The sequence below is a fragment of the Crocodylus siamensis genome, chromosome 2, assembly GCF_052110815.1.
Source record: "Crocodylus siamensis isolate JL-2025a chromosome 2, ASM5211081v1, whole genome shotgun sequence".
Classification (NCBI taxonomy): domain Eukaryota; kingdom Metazoa; phylum Chordata; order Crocodylia; family Crocodylidae; genus Crocodylus; species Crocodylus siamensis.
In genome coordinates, this window is record NC_143396.1 from 41,267,427 (window position 1) to 41,286,935 (window position 19,509).

A 19,509-nucleotide genomic window follows, 5' to 3' on the forward strand; every position below is an offset into this window, starting at 1 on the left:
AAAGTCATGGTTATATGTGGCTCTGTGATAAACCACACTATAAACATACACAAAGTCACTATGCCAACATTTGTAGTATTTTAAAAGAAAACAATATTAGTATTTTGTCTATCTTCACTATAAGTTATAGAAATAAATATTCTTTTAGTTTATTAAATGTATTACATTGTAGTCTCCTGTTGTCTGGTTTTATTAATTATATGTAATTTTATAATGGTATATTTTAAATAAATTGCCTTTTAAAAATAAATGGATAAGTGCTCAAATAATTTTTTAGTACAGAACAATAGAAACAAAATACAACTGTAGGTCAAGATTGAGAAAAATCTTATCTGTTTTTTGTAATGTGCAAACACCCTTAAAATTCAATCAGTCTGGTTTCTAGAAGCAAAAGAAAGATATGTGCATTTGTAAAACACCATTTAGGCACTATATTCTGGTTGTCTTATAAATGTTGAGTAGCAACTTTCTTATGAGTTGTCTCATGACCTTCACTGGAACAATTAATAAAATAAGGCATTATTCCTTGCAATAACATAACTAGGGGAGGGCAAGAGAGGCATCAGCCTTGAGAAGTAACTTGAGAGAGAACCGAAATCATCTCCTCTCCTATGGAGTCTGCACTCCAGCAGCAAGTGTTGCCCCATAGCATTGTTCTTAAAGCATCAGCTAGTGGGAAGACACTGTCATTGGCAGCACATAGAGATTGCACGTGGGTGCTCAGCCATGCACCCCCTGGGAGCACCAGCCATGAAACTGGAAGTGTTGGCGGAAGCACATTTCTGGTTTTGCCACTAGCTTGGTGATTAGCCATCCCCTCCCATCAGCAATCAGCTGCAGGGGACCTCCCCCCATCAGCAATCTGATACCCCGCCAAACTCAGGAGGCACCAGTTTCCCAGACTGTGGTTCTGCTGCTTTGAAAGCAAGAGTCAGAGTATACACTGTATCAGATGCTGCCACCACAGCCAAGGGGGGGTCATAGGTGATGCATAGCAGGGTGTATGGGTGGTGGGGTACATGCTCCCTCCCCCTGAGATTGACCACGACTCACCACTGCCAGCTTCTACTGGTGGTTGCTGCTCACAACCCCACCATCTCTGCTGCTGTTGGCTTTTGTGGGTTGTTACCAGATTTGCCCATCACTTTGGGGTGCGCTCATTTATTAGGAATATGTTTCTAAGGTCTTTGTAATTCTATCACTGTCCTGCTTGTATTACTTGTGTTTCTATATGGAGCTGTATCTCTACCTTCTACAAGACCTTACCCCCAGTGAAGTTATCTTGCAGGACTCATTTTCAACGGGGCTGGGTTTCTCCAGTCACCAAATAAGTCATACACACACAAACACACACGGATTAGTGTGAGATGCCTGACCTGGCTGGGTTGATCAGCATGGATAGGTTCACAACCTCATATGCCAGGAATCATTTAATTAAGGTAACAATAAAATTCAGTCAGACACAAACACACAGGTAAACAGAATACCTCTGAGTCTGGCTGGGTGTCCAGCTGACACCATCATGGGCCATCATTCAGTTCATAAGGGCATGTTTGAGCCAAACGGGGTCAATCAGCCCATACAAGCTGATCACCTTATGTGTTTCAAACTCAGCACATCCCAATCTTTTGCCCTAACTGTCCTAGTAGTGGTAGCCTCTTGATGAGAAGACCCCAAAGTATTTCTGGGCTTTACAGAGATCTTTGGCTAAGGTAAAAGAAGCATTGCTGCAGAGCAAGTGGGGAAGGAGAAGTAGAGAAGGAAAAATATACTCAGTTACTACCACTTTGACTATAAGTTATTTATTGCTGAGTACATGAAATGTATAACAGTGTATATGAAATGTATAGCAGTACTAGTAATAATAGACATGCAAAAGAAAACAATCAAAACAATCACAATACTACCCTCGTTTCATTGAGTATTTAGGAAACTTAGCCCAAATTTAAGTAACACAATTCAGGTTCAGAAATGTATGCCAACAGAGGGACAGAGAGCTGGGGTCTCACCAGTCCAAGGCACTCAGATTCCAATGATGACAGGTAAAGTTCTTAGCACAGTCCTTAAAGGTAGATGATCTGTTTCTTCCAGCTTCTCAAGAACAACAGTGGATGGTGTCAGAGAGATTTCTCTCTTGAAATACACTTGTTTGCTGATTTTACATCTTTTTAAACCCTCAGTTCAGCTTCTTCAAAGCATTCTATTAATTGTGTAAATAATTGTCTTTTCTATAGACAAGGGGCTATCTCATTTGTAACATCCCAAGAAACTGATTAACAACCAGGAAAAACATAAGAACTAACCAGACAAGGTTCTTTGGGTGACTCTGATATCTTTTATTAGATCAACTGCAATAGTTGGAAAACAATTATTAAGCAAGCTTTTGGGTTCAAAAACCCTTTGTCAGGCTAAGGAAGTTTCAGCAATTGGTTTGTGCTCTTCCTGAATGGAATTAAAAGTAAAGAAGCCAAAAGCTGGGGCTAGGCTGCATACAAGACAGATTGTCAGTGAAAATATAGATTGAGGAGTCAGTGGGTGAGAGACAAGCTGGGGGGTGTGGGGAGAGAGAGAAGGGGGATGAATAGTGGAGAGATACCTAGGGAGTCAGATGTTAGGCAGGTTATAATGTGTCATAAATCCAATGTCTATATTTAGTCCATGATTTTTAGTATCCAGGAGGCTGATGAAGTGGACTTCATAGGCTAGTCTCTGGGAAGTATTTTGCAAGTTTCCTTTGAGGATCAGAACTGAGAGATTGGAGAGAGAGTGGCTTTCTTGTGAGAAATGTGCCCCCATAGGTAATTGAGTATTCCTGTCTTTGATAGATTTCCGGTGTGCATTCATTCTAGTGAGCGGTTGTTGTTTGGTCTCTCCTACGTATTTTCCATCTGGGCATTTGGTGCATTGGATGAGATATATTACATTTTTGGAAGTACAGCTGGAATATCCAAGAATGTTGATGGCTCTGTTGTGGGGTGTAGTAATTGTGGGGGTGGTGGAGATGTGTTGACAGGTTTTGCATTTCTTGTCATGGCATGGCCTGGATCCTTTTGGTGTGCTCTGGGCTTGAGGAAATTTGCTTCTGGTGATGAGGTTAGCGAGGTTTGGTGCTTGTTTGAAGGCTAGTATGGGTGGCTCTGGGAAGATCTTTTTACGAATGGGATCTCTTTCTAGTATGGGTTGCAATTGTTTGAGGATTTTCCATACAGGTTCAAGGGAGGGGTGATATGTCATAACCAGCGGTGTGCGATTTGCGGGGGGGTTTCTGCTGTACTGCAGTAGTTCTTTCTGTGGTATCTGGATGGCTCTTTCAAACATGTGATCTCTCTCTCTGAAGGAGTGTCCTTGTTGTGTGAAAGCCTTTTTAAGATTGGTGAGGTGGGAATCCCAGGTGTTCTCTTCAGTGCAAATTCGGTGGAATCTGAGGGCTTGGCTGTATATCACAGCTTTCTTGGTGTTTTTAGGGTGATTGCTGGTTCTGTGCAGATATGTGTGTTGATCTGTGGGTTTCTTGTGGGTTCCATTTCAAACGGCTGAATTCAATATCTTCCATGTTACAGAGGTGTAGGTTGTAGCCATGCTGGTCTAAGGACATAGGCAGACAAGGTTCTTTGGGTGAATCTGATATCTTTTATTAGACCTTAACTTGAATAGTTAAGGAGTAACCAGACTCTTAGGAGCCAGCATGAAATTCTTATGGATAACAGAAAAACTGGAGGGGATACCTTAATGTTTCTTCTCAGATAGCTTCCAAAACCAGGTTTTTGTATTTTTACTTGTTGTGAATAAGCCTCAGTTTAGCATGAATGTTCATAAACTTTGTGGGGTGGACTTCTACCAGTCATCCCGGGAAAAGTATGACAGCATTTGTGGTCAGGGCTTCAATGGGCTGGATGTTGTGACGAACCCTTAACCATTGTTTAAATATTGCCCATATCCCCTCTGACTTGGTTTCTTGCCTCAGCATTCCCTAACCTGGCAACTGAGTTTTAGTCAATCAAGTTTAAATTGGCCTCCCATAGTGGGACCGGGGAATGTATGGACTGAGATGCCTATTAAACGTTTCTTCTGCTTAGTTAGTTCTGGTTAAATGAGGTGTGGGGGTGGGGAATAGAAAAAGTCCTTTTTAAGTCCAGCAAGCTGGGTGCCAGGTTTCCCTCAGGAAAACAGAGCTGACAGGTAACAGGATGGTCACCACACACCACCCCACCGCCAATGCTGCTGCCCTCAATTGTGCCCCCTCAGAAGGCACCAGTCATTCATGGTCCTTTCCAGTAAGACTCCTATGGACTTTCTCCCTCAATTCTTGGCTACCACACACCCCTCTCCCACCCTGCTTCTTGAACTACAACTCCCTAAGGTCTCAACTCTGTTTTTATACCACTGATTCCTTGTGAGTATGGTATAAAAACACAGGTGTTTATCAGTGAGTGAGGGTGAGATTACACATTACAGTTATCAATTGTTAATTGTAGGGAATTTTGGTCCCTGTTAAGGTTAAACACATGCCAGTGATAAGTAGCACATTCAAGTTGAATACCCTGCCTAACATGCACTGTTCATTCCTTCTACTACAGGCATAGCCAGTAGTGGCAGGGGCTGCAGGTCTGTTCTGAGCCTGCCCAACACTCTGCCTCTATCCATTGCTTAGGCCAAGCAGGGCAGGAGGTTCCCCCACACTGCTTGCCTTTCCCTGAGACCCTGATCACTCCCTCCACCCTCCAAAGAACTCCACTAACCAATCACCCTCCTCCCATCACTGTCATGACACCCCTATCAGACCAAGACTGGCAGGGGAAAGGAGATGTCTTTTTCCTGCCTGCTCCCAAGTTCCCTGCAGCTCATTGCTCCTGTGTGTCCAGATCCAGCCCCTTCCAGGTCTTGCATCAGCCTGGCAGGTTCTCTCCCCTCACCCTAACTCTCATACTCTTATTTATGAGACTGGGGCCAGCAGGGTTGGTTCAAAGAGAGTAGCATGGGCTGCAGGGAACCCAGGAGCACGTAGGGAAGGCCCCCTGCTTCACTGCCCTCAAGCTGACCAGGGTGGTGATACAGGAGTGGAGAGACATATCAAGGGGTTTAATGCAGTAATCTAGTAAGTCAGGGAGGATCAGGGTGCCAGAGCATGGGTGTAGGAGGTAGCAGTCCAGCAGATCCCCACTCACCCCTTCATATTCTCCCCTCTAGACCTTCCCTCTTCCCTCTGGTCCCCACCTTCAAAAGTAATGAAGGAAACTTCATTACTTTTCCCTATCTCCTTACTCACCTACTGCCTGCTGTCCCCACCTGTTGGTCCATGACCATATAGTACTAGATGGTCACTAGTCCACTTAGTGCCTCATGGGATACTGAAGGACCACAGATTGGTGGCTTTATCCCTGGTGAACAGCCAGAAGTTTACTTAATTGATCTAGGCAGCACAGCTCAAAAATCATGATGATTGAAATTTACATAACTTTAGAGGCCCTTAGTGCTTGTTAATGTGAAGTCACTCAAGTTTTGAGTGCTATTAACATGGTGGAATTGTAAAATCATATCCCATCTACTTACAGGATGTAAAACAACATCAGTGACATCCTAACTGTTAACAAATGACTGAAATAGTGTAACCAGTAGTTCTAATAGCTCTGTTGCTTTCTACAATTCTTCCCCCTCCCCAAGTTTCTTTATCTCTATAGTGTTTATCATAAAACATTGCCCAATTTCCATAAGAAAAAACAAAACAAAACAAAACAGGCCACCCTTAGAAATTTTATCTGTTTATTGGTAGTTTCTAGCATTATCCATCTCACCCTACTACATAATCACTGACCTAATAGGTTTATCTCTTTCTTTTTAGTTAAATACACTTATTACTGATACCTTAGCAGATGAACTAATGTTTGTTTGTTTTTTCATTGTCAGTACATGACCCATCATTTATTTAATATTAAAAAGACAGAGGCAGGTATGTCCTTTTAAACTGCACTATGCTTTCCATGGTATATCATGCACCATAATACGTGTTTCTAGTTTCTGTTCCTTTTTTGTAAGGAGTACTCTTCAACAATTGATTAAGCAATGAATTTCTAATTAAAGGAACAAGATGATTCCTGAGGCCTACTCCAAGATATCTCTTAGAAACAAGGTATCATGGAGACCTTATTAAGATTAGAGGATTAAAGTTCATTTCTCTATATTTTTTTAAGTGCTGTCTTCAGATATCACAGCTGGGAGGTTTTTGATACATAGTACTGTAAACTTTACTATCAAGAAAACAGAACAAGAGAGAACCTAATTCTTTGATGCAAAGTTGTGGGCACTACCATGAAAGAGAAGGAATCTTGGGTTCTAACCCTGCAAGTAAATTAGTTAAGACATTTAATGAAAGTTTATTGAATGCCTAATGTACCACTTACACCACTGTGAACTAAAAGAAATGCTGTTGTAAGTACTATCATTACATATTTGTTAAAAATAAACAAAATTAGACCGTAAGTATAGGGACCAAAACTCACTCCTCACAGCCAGTGTACTATAAACCCGAGACAACAGACACTAATGATTGTTCTTCTAATCACTTGTTTTTTGCCTTCTTGACTGCACAGTAACCCAGCTTTAGGAGTAGGGTAGATTATGTCCACTGTTAACAACCAATGATGGGCACTGTGGCCAAGTAGCTAGGCACTTGAAGCATGAATGAGGTCCAGGTTGGTTTCACAGGAGCTGGTGTCTGGGGAGTGGGGTGATGGGTGGGGTTGGGAACTGGAACTGGAACTCACAGCCAAAGTCAAGACAGACCAGGGTCAAAACCCAGAACAAGAGACAAGATGAGCTGAGGTTTAACCATGATCAGAAACAAAAAGCCATAGCTGGAGATCAAACCAGAATCAAAAACAGAAACATATAATCAACGGATACCAAGAGTCCTACCAGAACCAGAGCCAGGAATCAAAAACCAGCATAACCAATAAGGAAGTGCACAGAGAGTGAGCAGCAAAGGCTTTTACTCTTTTCCTAGCCAAGGACACAACAACCTGGGCCAGGCTTTAAAGGGCTGGAGTGGGTGGGCAGTATTACCTGTGGCTTCAGGGCATTGGATGCCCCGATTTCCTCACTCAACCCAGCTAGGACTAGTAGGACTAGTACACTGCTCTGGGTTTGCTGCAGGTGGCACCTGTTCAGGGAATTAATTTACCTGCTTGGGACTGGCTGGGTCCAGGGTTTTCATCTGGCCTCATTACACCTACCACCCAGACAGTCTGATGCAGTGGTCATGAATCATGACTCATGAAGCAGTCTGCCTGAAAGTGGGATGAGAAAGGCCTTGTTTCTATCCTATTAATTGCTAGTTTAGTAGGGAAAAGATAGGCTGGATGTCAATCAACTGTAATATTAACTTATTTGAGGGCTGTTAACCCGAGTTTGGTTTCCTTGAAGCATATCTTAATTCCTTTACACTGGGAATCAAATACTCCCACAGTATCAAACTGGGTCTTAATGGAGTTAGTTACTTAGAATGATCAAATTGGATGGATTATGGGTATGCGCACTGTGAACCTTGCAATCCCAAATTTATTCATAAGTAGCCGAATATAGGTACTAATGAGTTTTGTGGTGTGTAGAGCAGGGGCAAAATGGACTGCTGGTCAGAATTTAACTGATCTTGAGCAAAATCTTAGGCTCAAGAACCTTCAAAAATCAAACCTAACCAGCCCTTTTTTAGTATATTGCCACAAAAAAGACATCTTTCTTATAGTGAACTGGAATATAATATTTATGTAAGTATTATATAATATTAATGTTAATTAGCTTTAGCTTATGTAATACTAACACTAATATTCTATATATTTTCAGATGGCATTGCCTAAGCTGATAAATGTTTTGTTCTGTGCAGTGGAATTTACTTAAGTGCCTACATAGATGCCATAATTTTTACAATTCTGTACAATGTTACTAACTTGTTCAAGCTGAGAATAAACCAAGCATTGCACAAGCATTTCACTAAAGCTTAGCTCTATGATTTCTTCTGAAGAAAGAGATGACAGGAACATATATATTCATCTTCATTCAACAACCCCCCCTCACGATAAACCCTTAGATCTTTTATACAACAGTTGTCTAACTTCTGGGTGGTAGTGGGAGGGAGGGTGCACACCTTGCAGGCTGCATCCAAATCAAAGACCTCCTGGGGCTCCACCCACAATGTTCAGGTAGCTCATTTCCACTCCCAACCATGTGCTCAGCCTGGCTCTACTCCTCTTGGCTACACACAGAGCACAAGCAGCAAGGAGCCCTGCCTGGTTCTCTCCCACCACCACGCCACCCTATCCTGGGGAGCAGGGTAGGAAGCAGAAGCTTGAAGAGAGAGTGGAAGCCTAGAGCTGCCAGTTGCCATAGCAGCAAGAGTAACTGGAGAAGCCATGGCCAGATGGCTCTGTGGGTCACATGATAATCCCTTGCAGTCTGCAGGTGGCCTATAGGCCACCAATTTGCCGGCCATGCCTAATACGGTAGATTATGTGGTGTAAAATATTCATGAGCTGACTATATTCTAACATAGTTTATCTTCCCTTTATTTATACAGATCCAAACCATATTATGCAACCAGACAAAATTGCTACTGAAACCAAGTCTTTAGCCTGGTTCCATAACATGGTCACAACAAGCCAGTGGCTTTCCATCTCTTATGATAAGAGCATCTGGCTCTTGTTTACCAGGAGACTAGACATTTGAGGTAATTTTAACTACTTCAAATGGTCAAGGCCACTCCTTCAAATTCAGTGCTTGTCAGGATGTGATACATGTCTGTTGTCATTTCTTTTTCATGGCTGTTCAGGCCAAAATAGGAAGTACATTCCCACCCCTCCCCACCCCGCTTTTCCTCACAATGTTCTGAAGGTCAAATTCAATCATACATGAGAAAAGCATATTTTCAGTAAATCTCAGATTATAGATCAGCCTGCTGTCAATCGGCATTACATTTTCCTAGTCAAACGGTCCATTTTCACTGCCAGCTCAGTAACAGATATTTACAGCTGGCTGCTATCTAGTACCCTCCCTTTCCTTATTACTGTATAATCTTCTGGACAGTTTTTTTTATATCTCTTTGGACTGATGACTGGACTGTCATGTAAAATGTGTAATATTGTGATCCAGTTGTCTTTATCAGAGTCTCTATTTCCATGTGAAATAAAATTTGAAATGTCTTGCTACATGCATAGTATAGGGAGTTTCTGATTAAATAATGCTATCTTTCTTATGAAGGCTTGTACAAGGGAATCATTCTAAATTATAATTTGTGGTGTTAGAAGTATTTGCAAATATATCAAGAGAAAGATTTAGAATGGATGCAGGCAAAACGCAAACAACAACAAAAGTGGCTGAGTTTTGTCTTCTGAGGGGAATGGCCCTATATATTCAAGTGGTCATACTTAAAGTGGAGTTGAATAAGAAGTTACTACAAGACACTGAAAAAAAAATCAAACTACTCCTGTTCCCGTCCAAGCTAACATTCAGATAGATTTAGGAGAGCATGTCTGACTCCTACCCAGGCTATGTGGTGAAAACTTGTTAGATCATCAAATCAGGGGGGTGTTGCTCTGTGCGCTTAACATGATTTCTAACTCACACCAACTAGACCTTGGACAACCTCCCAGGCTTGACTTGTGGTTCTCTAAATGGCAGCTCTGTTCATGCATCCAGAACAAAAATGTTAATGTATGCACTATGCCTAGGAACTGAAGATGGACAGCATGTGGGTTTCACTAAGAAAGAAACAGAATGAAACAAATTTCATCAAGCCAAAAGTAACTGAACAAAGGAGGGAGGGGGAAGGGGGGAAATGTCCAAGCATATATTGCCTATATCTTGGCTGTGGATAACAAGGCTATGGGACCTGAACCTGTTCAGCCTCCACAAGAGAAGGCTCAGGGGGGATCTAGTGGCCTGTTACAAACTAGTCAGGGGGGATCAGCAGGCATTGGGAAGTCCCTATTCACCCGAGCATTGCCAGGAGTAACCTGGAATAATGGTCACAAGCTGGCAGAGGGTAGGTTTAGGTTAGATATCAGGAGGCGCTACTTCACGGTCAGGGCGGCTAGGGTCTGGAACCAGCTTCCAACAGAAGTGGTGCTGGCTCCTACCCTGGGGGTCTTTAAGAGGAGATTATATGAACACCTTGCTGGGGTCGTTTGACCCCAGTACTCTTTCCTGCCATGGCAGGGGGTCAGACTAGATGATCTATTCAGGTCCCTTCCGACCCTAGAAACTATGAAACATCCTGCTTTTTGACGTTGCCATCCCACCAGATGACTAGGTTGTGCGAAATGGCACTGTTCCATTTCATCTTGCATTTCAACATTTTGATGGAACAGCATTTCATTCAAATTTTGTTTTGATTCAAAACTGCTGTTTCATTTTGTTTTGTCAAAACAATGTTGCTATTTCAATACTGTTTTGATGTTTTGTCCATAGGCTATAATGAGGAAGCTCAAAACATCCTATAACTTTGCCATTTCTGGCCTGATTTGGATGAAATGTGTAGAAATGGTAGCCCCTTCTACGGGCACAAAGCTTGCCAAGTCTTCAGGAGATAGGTGCAGAGAGTTTGGAGAAACTGTACCTCAAATTCTTGAAAGTAGAACTCATGTCACATGTACGTATTAAGCCACAGTGGGGTTGAAACTTCAGGCATGCTAGCTCCTGCAGAAGCCATGAAGAATGCCAAGTTTCAAGGAGATAGGTACAGGGGTTTGGGGGAAATTGCACCTCAAGCTGCGGACAAGCAAAACTCATGACATGGATAAAACTGTGTGTCTTAAGGTGAAGCAGGGTGAAAGCTGCAGGCATACTAGCCCCTGCTTAGGCCATGAAGCCTGCCAGCTGTCAAGGAGGTAGGTGCAGGGGGAGTCCAGGTTCTGGAGCCCTGAGCCTCCAGCCTCCAGCTGCTGACAGGCAAAACAATGCTGCTTTTTATGTAGTTTTTTCCATCCCTCCCCCAGAGCACTCTAGTTGGAAGGGACCTTGGAAGGATCAGTCACTGGCCAACTACACAGTCAATAATGAGAGCGTTCCTTCCCCACTCTTTCCACTCCCTCTCCTTACTGTATTTTCTATTTCCCTGAAGGCAAGCCCAGGTTGAGTTTCAAAACTCTAAATGTTTTGAAAATTTCAAAACATTTCATAGAATCATAGAATCATAGAAGTAGGGTCAGAAGGGAACTTATAGATCTTCAAGTCTCACCCCCTGCCAGGGCAGGAGAAAAAAAACTGGGCCCAAATGGTCCCAGCTAGGTAGGCATCAAGCCTCCTCTTAAAGACCCCCAGGGTAGGAGCCAGCACAACTTCCCTTGGAAGTTGGTTCCAGATCCTAGCTGCCCTAACTGTGAAGTAGTTCTTGCAGATGTCTAATCTAAACCTACTCTCCAACAACTTGTGGCTGTTATTCCTTGTTATGCCAGGGGGTGCTAGGAGAAACAAGGTCTCTCCCAAACCCTTCTGGTCCCCCGCTAGTGAGTTTATATATGGTCACCAGGTCCCCCTCAGCCTTCTCTTGTGAAGGCTGAACAGGTTCAGGTTCTGCAGTCTCTCATTGTAGGGTCTGCCCTGTAGTCCCCGAATCATGCAGGTGGCCCTCCTCTGGACCCCCTCAATATTGTCCAGATACCTCCTGAAGTGGGGCGCACAGAACTGGACACAGTACTCCAGCTGTGGCCTGACCAGTGTCGCATAGAGGTGGAGGATCACCTCCTTGGCCGTGCTAGAGATGCACCTGTGGATGCACGACAAGGTCCGGTTAGCCCTGCAAACTGTGACCTCACATTGTTGGCCCATGTTCATCTTGGAGTCAATAATGACTCCAAGATCCATCTCTGCCTCCATGCTCTCAAGAAGGGAGTTTCTCATCTTATAAGTGTGCTGCTGGTCACTACTGACCAAGTGCAGCACCCTGGACTTGTCAGTGTTGAAGCGCATGAAGTGTTCTGTTTTTGCTAGCCCACCCCTGTAACCTATCCAAGTTTTGCTGCAGTCTTTCCCTCCCTACTAGTGTGCTCACCTCACCCCAAATTTTGGTATCATCAGCGAATTTAAACAGGGTGCTTTTCACCCCATCATCCAAATCACTGATAAAGAGATTGAACAGCGTGGGCCCAAGGACCAAGCACTGGGGGACTCCGCTGCCCACTTCCCCCCAGGTTGAATATGACCCATCCACCACCACCCTCTGAGTGCGACCCTTCAGCCAATCTGCAATCCATCTAACTGTGTAGGCATCAATGCCACAGTCACCCAATTTCTTAATGAGGATTGGGTGGGAGATGGTGTCAAAGGCCTTGCTGAAGTCCAGAAAGACTACATCCATGGCATCATCTGTATCCAAGGCTTTTGTGACCTGATCATAAAAGGCAATCAGGTTGGTCTGACATGACCTGCCCCTAATGAAACCGTGCTGGTTGCCCTTGAGCATCATCTCTGAGGCCAGCCCATCACAGATGTGCTCCATGATGATCTTCTCAAAGAGTTTCCCTAGGATTGAGGTAAGACTGACGGGCCTATAGTTGCCTGGGTCCTCCCTCGTCCCTTTTTCAAAGATGGGGACCACGTTGGCTACCTTCCAATCATCCGGCACCTGGCACGAGTACCACAAGCGCTCATAAAGCCATGCCAAGGGCCCTACAATAACCCCTGCTAGCTCCCTCAACACCCTGGGGTGGAGAGCATCTGGACCCACTGATTTGAACACGTCCAGCCCCTCCAGAAGCTCTCTAACCTGGTCGTCCTCAATCTGAGGTCTGGAGGCGTTCCCCTAGAGTCCATCTTGCATTACGGTGGGGAAGTCCCAGTCCCTGCCAAGAAAACAGAGGTGAAGAGTTGGTTAAAGAGGTCTGCTTTCTCCTCTGGCACAACCACCAGATTGTCCAAAGGATCTTGCAGTGGCCCCACATTGCCTGGTGCTTTCTTCATCCTCCCTATACATTTGAAAAAGGACTTTTTGTTATCTTTGATTTTGGATGTAAGTCCTAGCTCTATGTCCACCTTAGTTTTCCTGACAGCCCCCCCTACAGGCCCAAGCAGAGGAGGTATACTCCTCTTTGGAGATAGCATCCCCCTTTCACCGAGTGTACGCCACTTTTTTGGTGATCAGGCATTCCCAGACGCCCTTTCAGTTTGCCTTGTTTCATTTTGAGGCTGTTTTGAAGCTCTCTGTTTCATTTTGATTTCACTGTTTCAAGCTTGAAACAAGTCAAAACAGCATCGAAATGAAACTTCCAGTGAAATTTCACACAGGCCTACAGATGGCATTATAAAGTGTGCCACTTAATATGGTAGGGCTACATTGATATTGTAGCTGTGATGGCCCAAGAATTATTTGACAAGCAATGCCTTTTATTGGACCAACTGCATAACTGAGATAAAGTTGGGCAAGATTCCAAATGCAAAGCATTTGGGTACATACAAATGTTACATTTAGATCAACCTAATAAAGTTTAGGTTGATCTAAATGCCCTGGTGTACAAGCATTCACAGGGATTAAATTATCCAAAAAGTGGCATGCCCAACCTCATAGGTCCTCTGTGAGCAAGCAGGCATGGCTTAGCATGGTCTGCTACATTCTACCCATGCATTGGTTTATGCCAAGCTTCTCAGGTATTATCATTATTCTCATAATTACTATTATAACTCCAGCAGATATCAGAGTTATGTTAGTAGGTGTGATAAAAGATTGGTCAATGCAAAGGCAGCATTTGACTAAATAACAAATAATTTTACTGATAATAGAGCTCCCTCTTACCTAATGCTATTTTGTTTTATTTTAAAGTCTTCTGTGTGACAGAAAGAATAATAGGTCTGGTCCTGACTCCATTAACTCCAAAAGGTTGAGGATTGGGCCAACACTGAGGTTTTGTCAGTGTTTACCATCATTCATCTGAATAGTCTATTACCATTTAATTTTTAAACTGTCAGTAAGTTTAGAGGGTCTGAAAGAATAGTTAAGATCCAATTGAAAAGTAAATAAATACAAAACAAATAATATAACACGAACATTTTTAAAGTAATGCAAGTAACTCCAACTGAAAAAAGCAACCAGCCATTTCAAGAATTGCCTGTAACTAGTGAATTTTAAAATGAGAAAGTCTAATTTGATTACCTGTTTTAAAGGAGCATTTCCTGAAGCCCATTTCAATAAAATTAATTCATTCCCTACTGGTCAGGTACCAAGAAGAATAATTTACCATTTTTTCATATGACCAAGAGATAATTTTTTTTTATTTTGCAATCACAAACGGTAAAGGACCTTTTGGTAAATCATCATACTCATATTTTATTTTGATATATTCCATAATAGAAAATGACTTACAGTTTCCAGCTTAAATATATATTATATTGGAACCTACCGCCTGGAAAAAGAACCTGCTTGCAATGCAGCATAAAAGCAAACACTTCAAACTTTACAGTGGAAAATATTCAATGTAATAAAAGGAATGATTGATCTATATCCTTCTATAATTTTCATACAAGAGAAACAACTTAGAAAAGTATAAGACATTTCTAACTCTCAAAATAGCTTAATTTTGATATATCCAAGATTTTGTGCAAGTATTTCAACAGGATTAAAGTGTAAAATAGTTCCATGGTAAAAGACACACTAAGTATCCAAGCTGTATTGGCATAGGTTCTCATGTTCTGCATGTGTATAATGACTTTAATGCATTACTTTTTTAATTATAAACATTTTGGTGTGTCCTAAAGGCCATTGGAAGGAACACTGGTAGGAAAAATAGGTTGGCAGGCAACTGCTATCTTTAAAAGCTTCAGATAATACTATTTTATTTTTCCTTCAAAAATTGAACTAAGGCAGTGGAACAATATCTCAAATCTAAAAGCTCAAACAGAACTGATATTAACATTGAACATTTTGGAAAACTTTGACAATAATGAAATATGTTCAGCAGACACTTGCTGTAGGTAAAATAAATGATTTCCTAAGAAATATTTGAAAAAAGAGAATCATGATATTCCTTTATAAAGAAGATAGATATTTCTATATTTAATTTTAATAACCAATATTTTAAAAGAAGTATAAAGAAATATTAGTAGGAATGATCTTTAATGATCTTCAATTGAAAAAATAAGTCAGAAATTTTAAAACCAATATGTTGAGGGAGCTAGAATAAAGATAAACTGATTATGCAAGCAAGGGCCTTGTTACACAGTAATTTTGGAAAACTCCTGGACCACTTAATACCTGTATTGTCCTCACATTAACACCTGAAACTGGTTTGAAGTATTCGTTATTAGGGATCCTGGTTTTCCGTGATTTAGAAAATCCCATACTTTCAGTTAAAAAAAGGTTTTCTAAATCCAAATTTCTCTGTGATTTAATGAAACACCAATAAGATATAGATATAGATATAGATATAGATATAGATATAGATAATGGTGTTTCATTTTAATCATGAAAAAATGTGAATTTGGGGTTACTTTTTTTAAAGCGAAAATTAGAGATATTTTTAAATCACAGAAAACTAGGATTGCTGCTCATTACGCAGCTTAAAATTCTGCCACATCCTGGCAGTGTTTTGTCTGATTTATGCTACAAATGTCATGTTGCACTAAAGTATAGTGTAAACCCCCCATGCATCCCCACTCACCTGCTGGCCTGGATTAGGCCTATTGTCCCCGCTCCTTCCCCAGCAACTTAGATCCCTGCCCACTGCCCACTTCCTAACTCTCCCCCACCTCTGTTTACTTGTGGCTGCCTGCCCTGTCTGTCCTAGGGGAGCAGGCAGAGAAGGGTTAACAGGCAGCAGAGGAACTACAAGTAGGCTGAGGTGGAGGGAGGGGGGAAGCCTGAAATGGGTGTGTGTGTGGGGTGGGGGGATTGTTACCTTTCAGTCCCTAAGGCACCAGCTGGCCTAGCACTAATTGGGCAAGTTACAGGACACATTTACTGTGCAGTAAACTAATTAGCTGCAGAGTAAACATCATGCTTCTATGTGTACAATCCTATTAGATGATCTCCCGAGGTCCCTTCCAGCCCTAATGTCTATGAAATCTATGAAATCTATGAAATTAGGCTGGAGCAAACTAATTTACTTTGCAGCAGGACACTACTTGTAAACTCTTGTAAATACAAGTAGTATCTTGCTGCTGAGTAAAAAAACTCTGCAGCAACACAAGTGTGGATGCTTCCTCAGCTGACTGGGGTACAAGGGTGCTTCAGTGCAGGGGCTGCCTACTAGCTAGCCCTGCATTGAAACTCCCCCATACCCCAGCCGGTCCCTCAGCAGCACCTTGAGCTGACAAGATATCCCCCAGGCCTTCTGCCAGCTGAGGTTGCTCTGACCCAGCTCAACATGCTATGGTCAGAAGCTCACATGAAATCATGCTTCCTAGGGACAATAAACTCTGGAGCAATAAGCAATAAGCCCCTTAATTGTACATGTAGACACACCAAGACTGATCAACATTTGTGCAGTTCAATATAACTTGTAAGAAGGCCCTGAAGAAAGAAAGGATGTCTGAAAACAATGTAGAGGGGGCTTTTACATTTTCTTTTTAGGTAAGGTATATGAAGAGATGGGCCCACAATTGACATAGATCAAGTGAGGGAACGCCTCAAAAGACTCGATATGCACAAGTCCCCAGGCCTGGATGGTATGCACTTGAGGGTCCTGAAGAAGCCGGCAAACATCATAGCATTCCCTATGGCAAAAGGTATTTGAGAACTCATGGTGCTCAGGAGAGGTACCAGAGGATTGGAAAAGAGACAATGTGGTCCAAATCTTGAAGACAGGAAGGAATGGATGGAAAACTAAGGGAATTACAGACCAATCAGTCTAACATTCATCCTTGGAAAGATCCTGGAGAAAATTATCAAGGGTTCCATCAGCAGCAGGCTAACAGAAGTATATTATAGGGCAAAGTACTTCAGTTTTTGGTATTTATTCTATCCTTAGCCATGACAGGCAGACACCAGGCAATATACATTCTTCTATGTATTTTTTTTTCTTAGTATGTGTTGCTACTTTAGAAATTCTATACTGAAGCATCTTTTCTTCATGCGAAAAAAAACATGTGATCATTTTGGCAAAAAATAGAACTCCATCTGTAATGCTGACAGTAATCTGTGACATTAAGATTACACAGCATGGGAAAAATGTATTTTCCATTTCTTTTTTCCTTATTTTCTTTACAATTTTGATCTTACTCAACATAACATTATTAAGAACCATGTTATTATTATAGTATGTTGAGGAATATTTTTTTTTCCTGCTGAAAGGCTTATTATGATATTAAAAGATAAAGCGTCATATGAGGTCAGATTTCAGGTCCATGTAGCACAGTATTCTGTATCTCCATGTGTCCCATTCCTGTTTTATCATCTTTTGTCCTAAGGATGTAGTTAGAAATTCAATGGCCTCCCTTCAGCTATTGAAAGGGCTTTTTAGTTCCTGGTAGGACTGGGCCCACCCTTGCTATGTAATATGTAGGTCTTTATCTCTGTGTTGCAGGGGCTAGATACTAAAGGAAAGATTATGTATGCAGTTCCTATGAGCTGTCCTTTACCCCTTTCCTTAAAGAGTACAGCATTCTGTGGTCTGGGAAGTCCCAATATACTGTCTCCCTAACTATAATGTTTAATATCGACACATGGAAGTATCCTTCTTATGTTGGTCTAAACTTTTTTGTATCTGCTGATACCTCTACTATTGTGAGAAAATGATCAATGCAGACTGATTTTGCCAAGGAATTCTCCCCAGTAGTTCAAAAGCACAATTACATTTATTTGCTATTATGAAACTTCAGTTTTGCTATCATTCATAGATTAGCAACATGGACATTCATAATTGGAACAATAAAGGAACACTAAAATTTTAACAAAGGACTTATTTATTTTACTAGTTTATTCATAGTTATCACTTGAAATGGAACAATTACTACCATATTAAAGAAATCCATTTAATTTCAAATTTGAGATGACTCCACTTTATTAAGTGTGTTATACATTCCCACGTATTGAATCTAACTGGTGGAAGATCATCTTCAAATTTGTGTCTCTTCCAAATGCTGTGGCAGGGAAAACAACAACAGGGGATGAGAGGACAGATCCCTTGCTTCCCTGCTCCTTGCCCTCCCTGCCTGTCCCCCTACTGCTTTCCCCCCTGTGACTGCCCTCCTCAGCCATTGCTCCCCCATGCCTATGCCTCTCCCTGCCATCACAACTCCATGAAAACCCTACCTTCCTTACCTTCTGCTACAGTTCCAGGCCAGTCAGTGGCAGTGACATTCCTGGCCTGTCTCCAACTCAGTCTAGCCAGGAAGAAGTAGTAGCAGCTCTCAGCTAAGCCATTCAAGGCTGGGAGGAACAGAGCCAGAGCAGCATGTAAGATGGAGAAATGGCCGCTCTACCCTGCATCCTGCAATCTCCCCTAAACTCTACCCCCTGGCCATGTGCATCCTCCCCAACCAAATGAGCCATTTCAGCTTGGGAGAGGCAGCAGCTCAGTTCCAGCTTCAGCCCTGAGTCCAGGGCCAAAGCCAAAGCTGAGGAGCCACCTGCCCCAGGCCAATACTTGAATGCAAGATGAGGCTTCCCCCTTGTTGTTTTGGGAGTGGGAAGATCTCATTTTGGATTTGAGTAAATACTTTCCTACAGAAAAAAAACTAAGGAAAAATATAACTTTTTTATGTTTAAATTTTAAATTAAATGCCAGAGCTTTTTTTTTCTTCTTTTTTTTAATTTAAAGACTATAACCTATTTACCTTGTTTAAAAGGGCCCAGCAATAGCAGAAGCCACACTCAGATCATGGCTCTAGTATACGATGCACAGGTGAAAGCCCGCAGCACCCCCTTGAGCCCAGGAACCCCCAGAAGAGACCCCAGCACCCCTGAAGATCCCTGCAGGTAAGAAGGGGCTCATGGTGGGAGGGACATAGCCATCTGGAATGTGGCTGAGCAGAGCCGAGGAGGGTCATACACCCCTCACCCACCGGCTCCTATTTCACCCAGGACCCCAGGGAGTTGTTCAACCAAAGCCTCACAAACAGGCCGCATGAAGAGGTGCACTTCTAGGCCTACCACATGAGTTAGCATGTGAGTTTACAGGAGGATGAGCAGGAGGGTCTGCAGCACTGGCAACGATCCCTCTAGGGTAGGCAGTCCCATCAGTAGATGGCATACCAGTGGCACGATGCAGATGGGCACATGCCACAACCCAAGGGTCCTCTTGGAGTCTGTAGCCTCCCCCTCTGGCACCTCAGAGGCCTTCACCCATACAGAAACCATGGTTCCAGGTTCCATGCAGATGGAGCCCCTGGATCTCAGCTGTGGGAGCTGCCTGGCATGTTTCCAGGCTTTCAGGACTTGTGGGATTTGCTCCACTTTGGAGTCTCTGGTTGTCAGATTGAGGAGCTCCAGGCTGCAGTCCAGATACTGCGTGCCATCAGGGATGATGAGCAAGAGATCCACTCCTACTGCCAGGCCCTTCACCCACTGGAGGCAGAGGGTAGACCAAGGCCACC

At 42.6% G+C, this 19,509-nt stretch overlaps 1 protein-coding gene across 1 annotated transcript in view; it reads right to left on the reverse strand.

Moving 5' to 3' along the window:
• Positions 1-2,604: 2,604 nt before the first annotated feature.
• LOC149870177 (uncharacterized) overlaps positions 2,605-19,509 on the reverse strand; it is a 100,148-nt gene continuing 83,243 nt past the window's right edge. The window contains exon 2 of the mRNA XM_090034498.1: positions 2,605-3,510. Coding sequence (XP_089890624.1) covers positions 2,605-3,510 — 906 coding nt within the window. The remainder of the gene's footprint in view (positions 3,511-19,509) is intronic.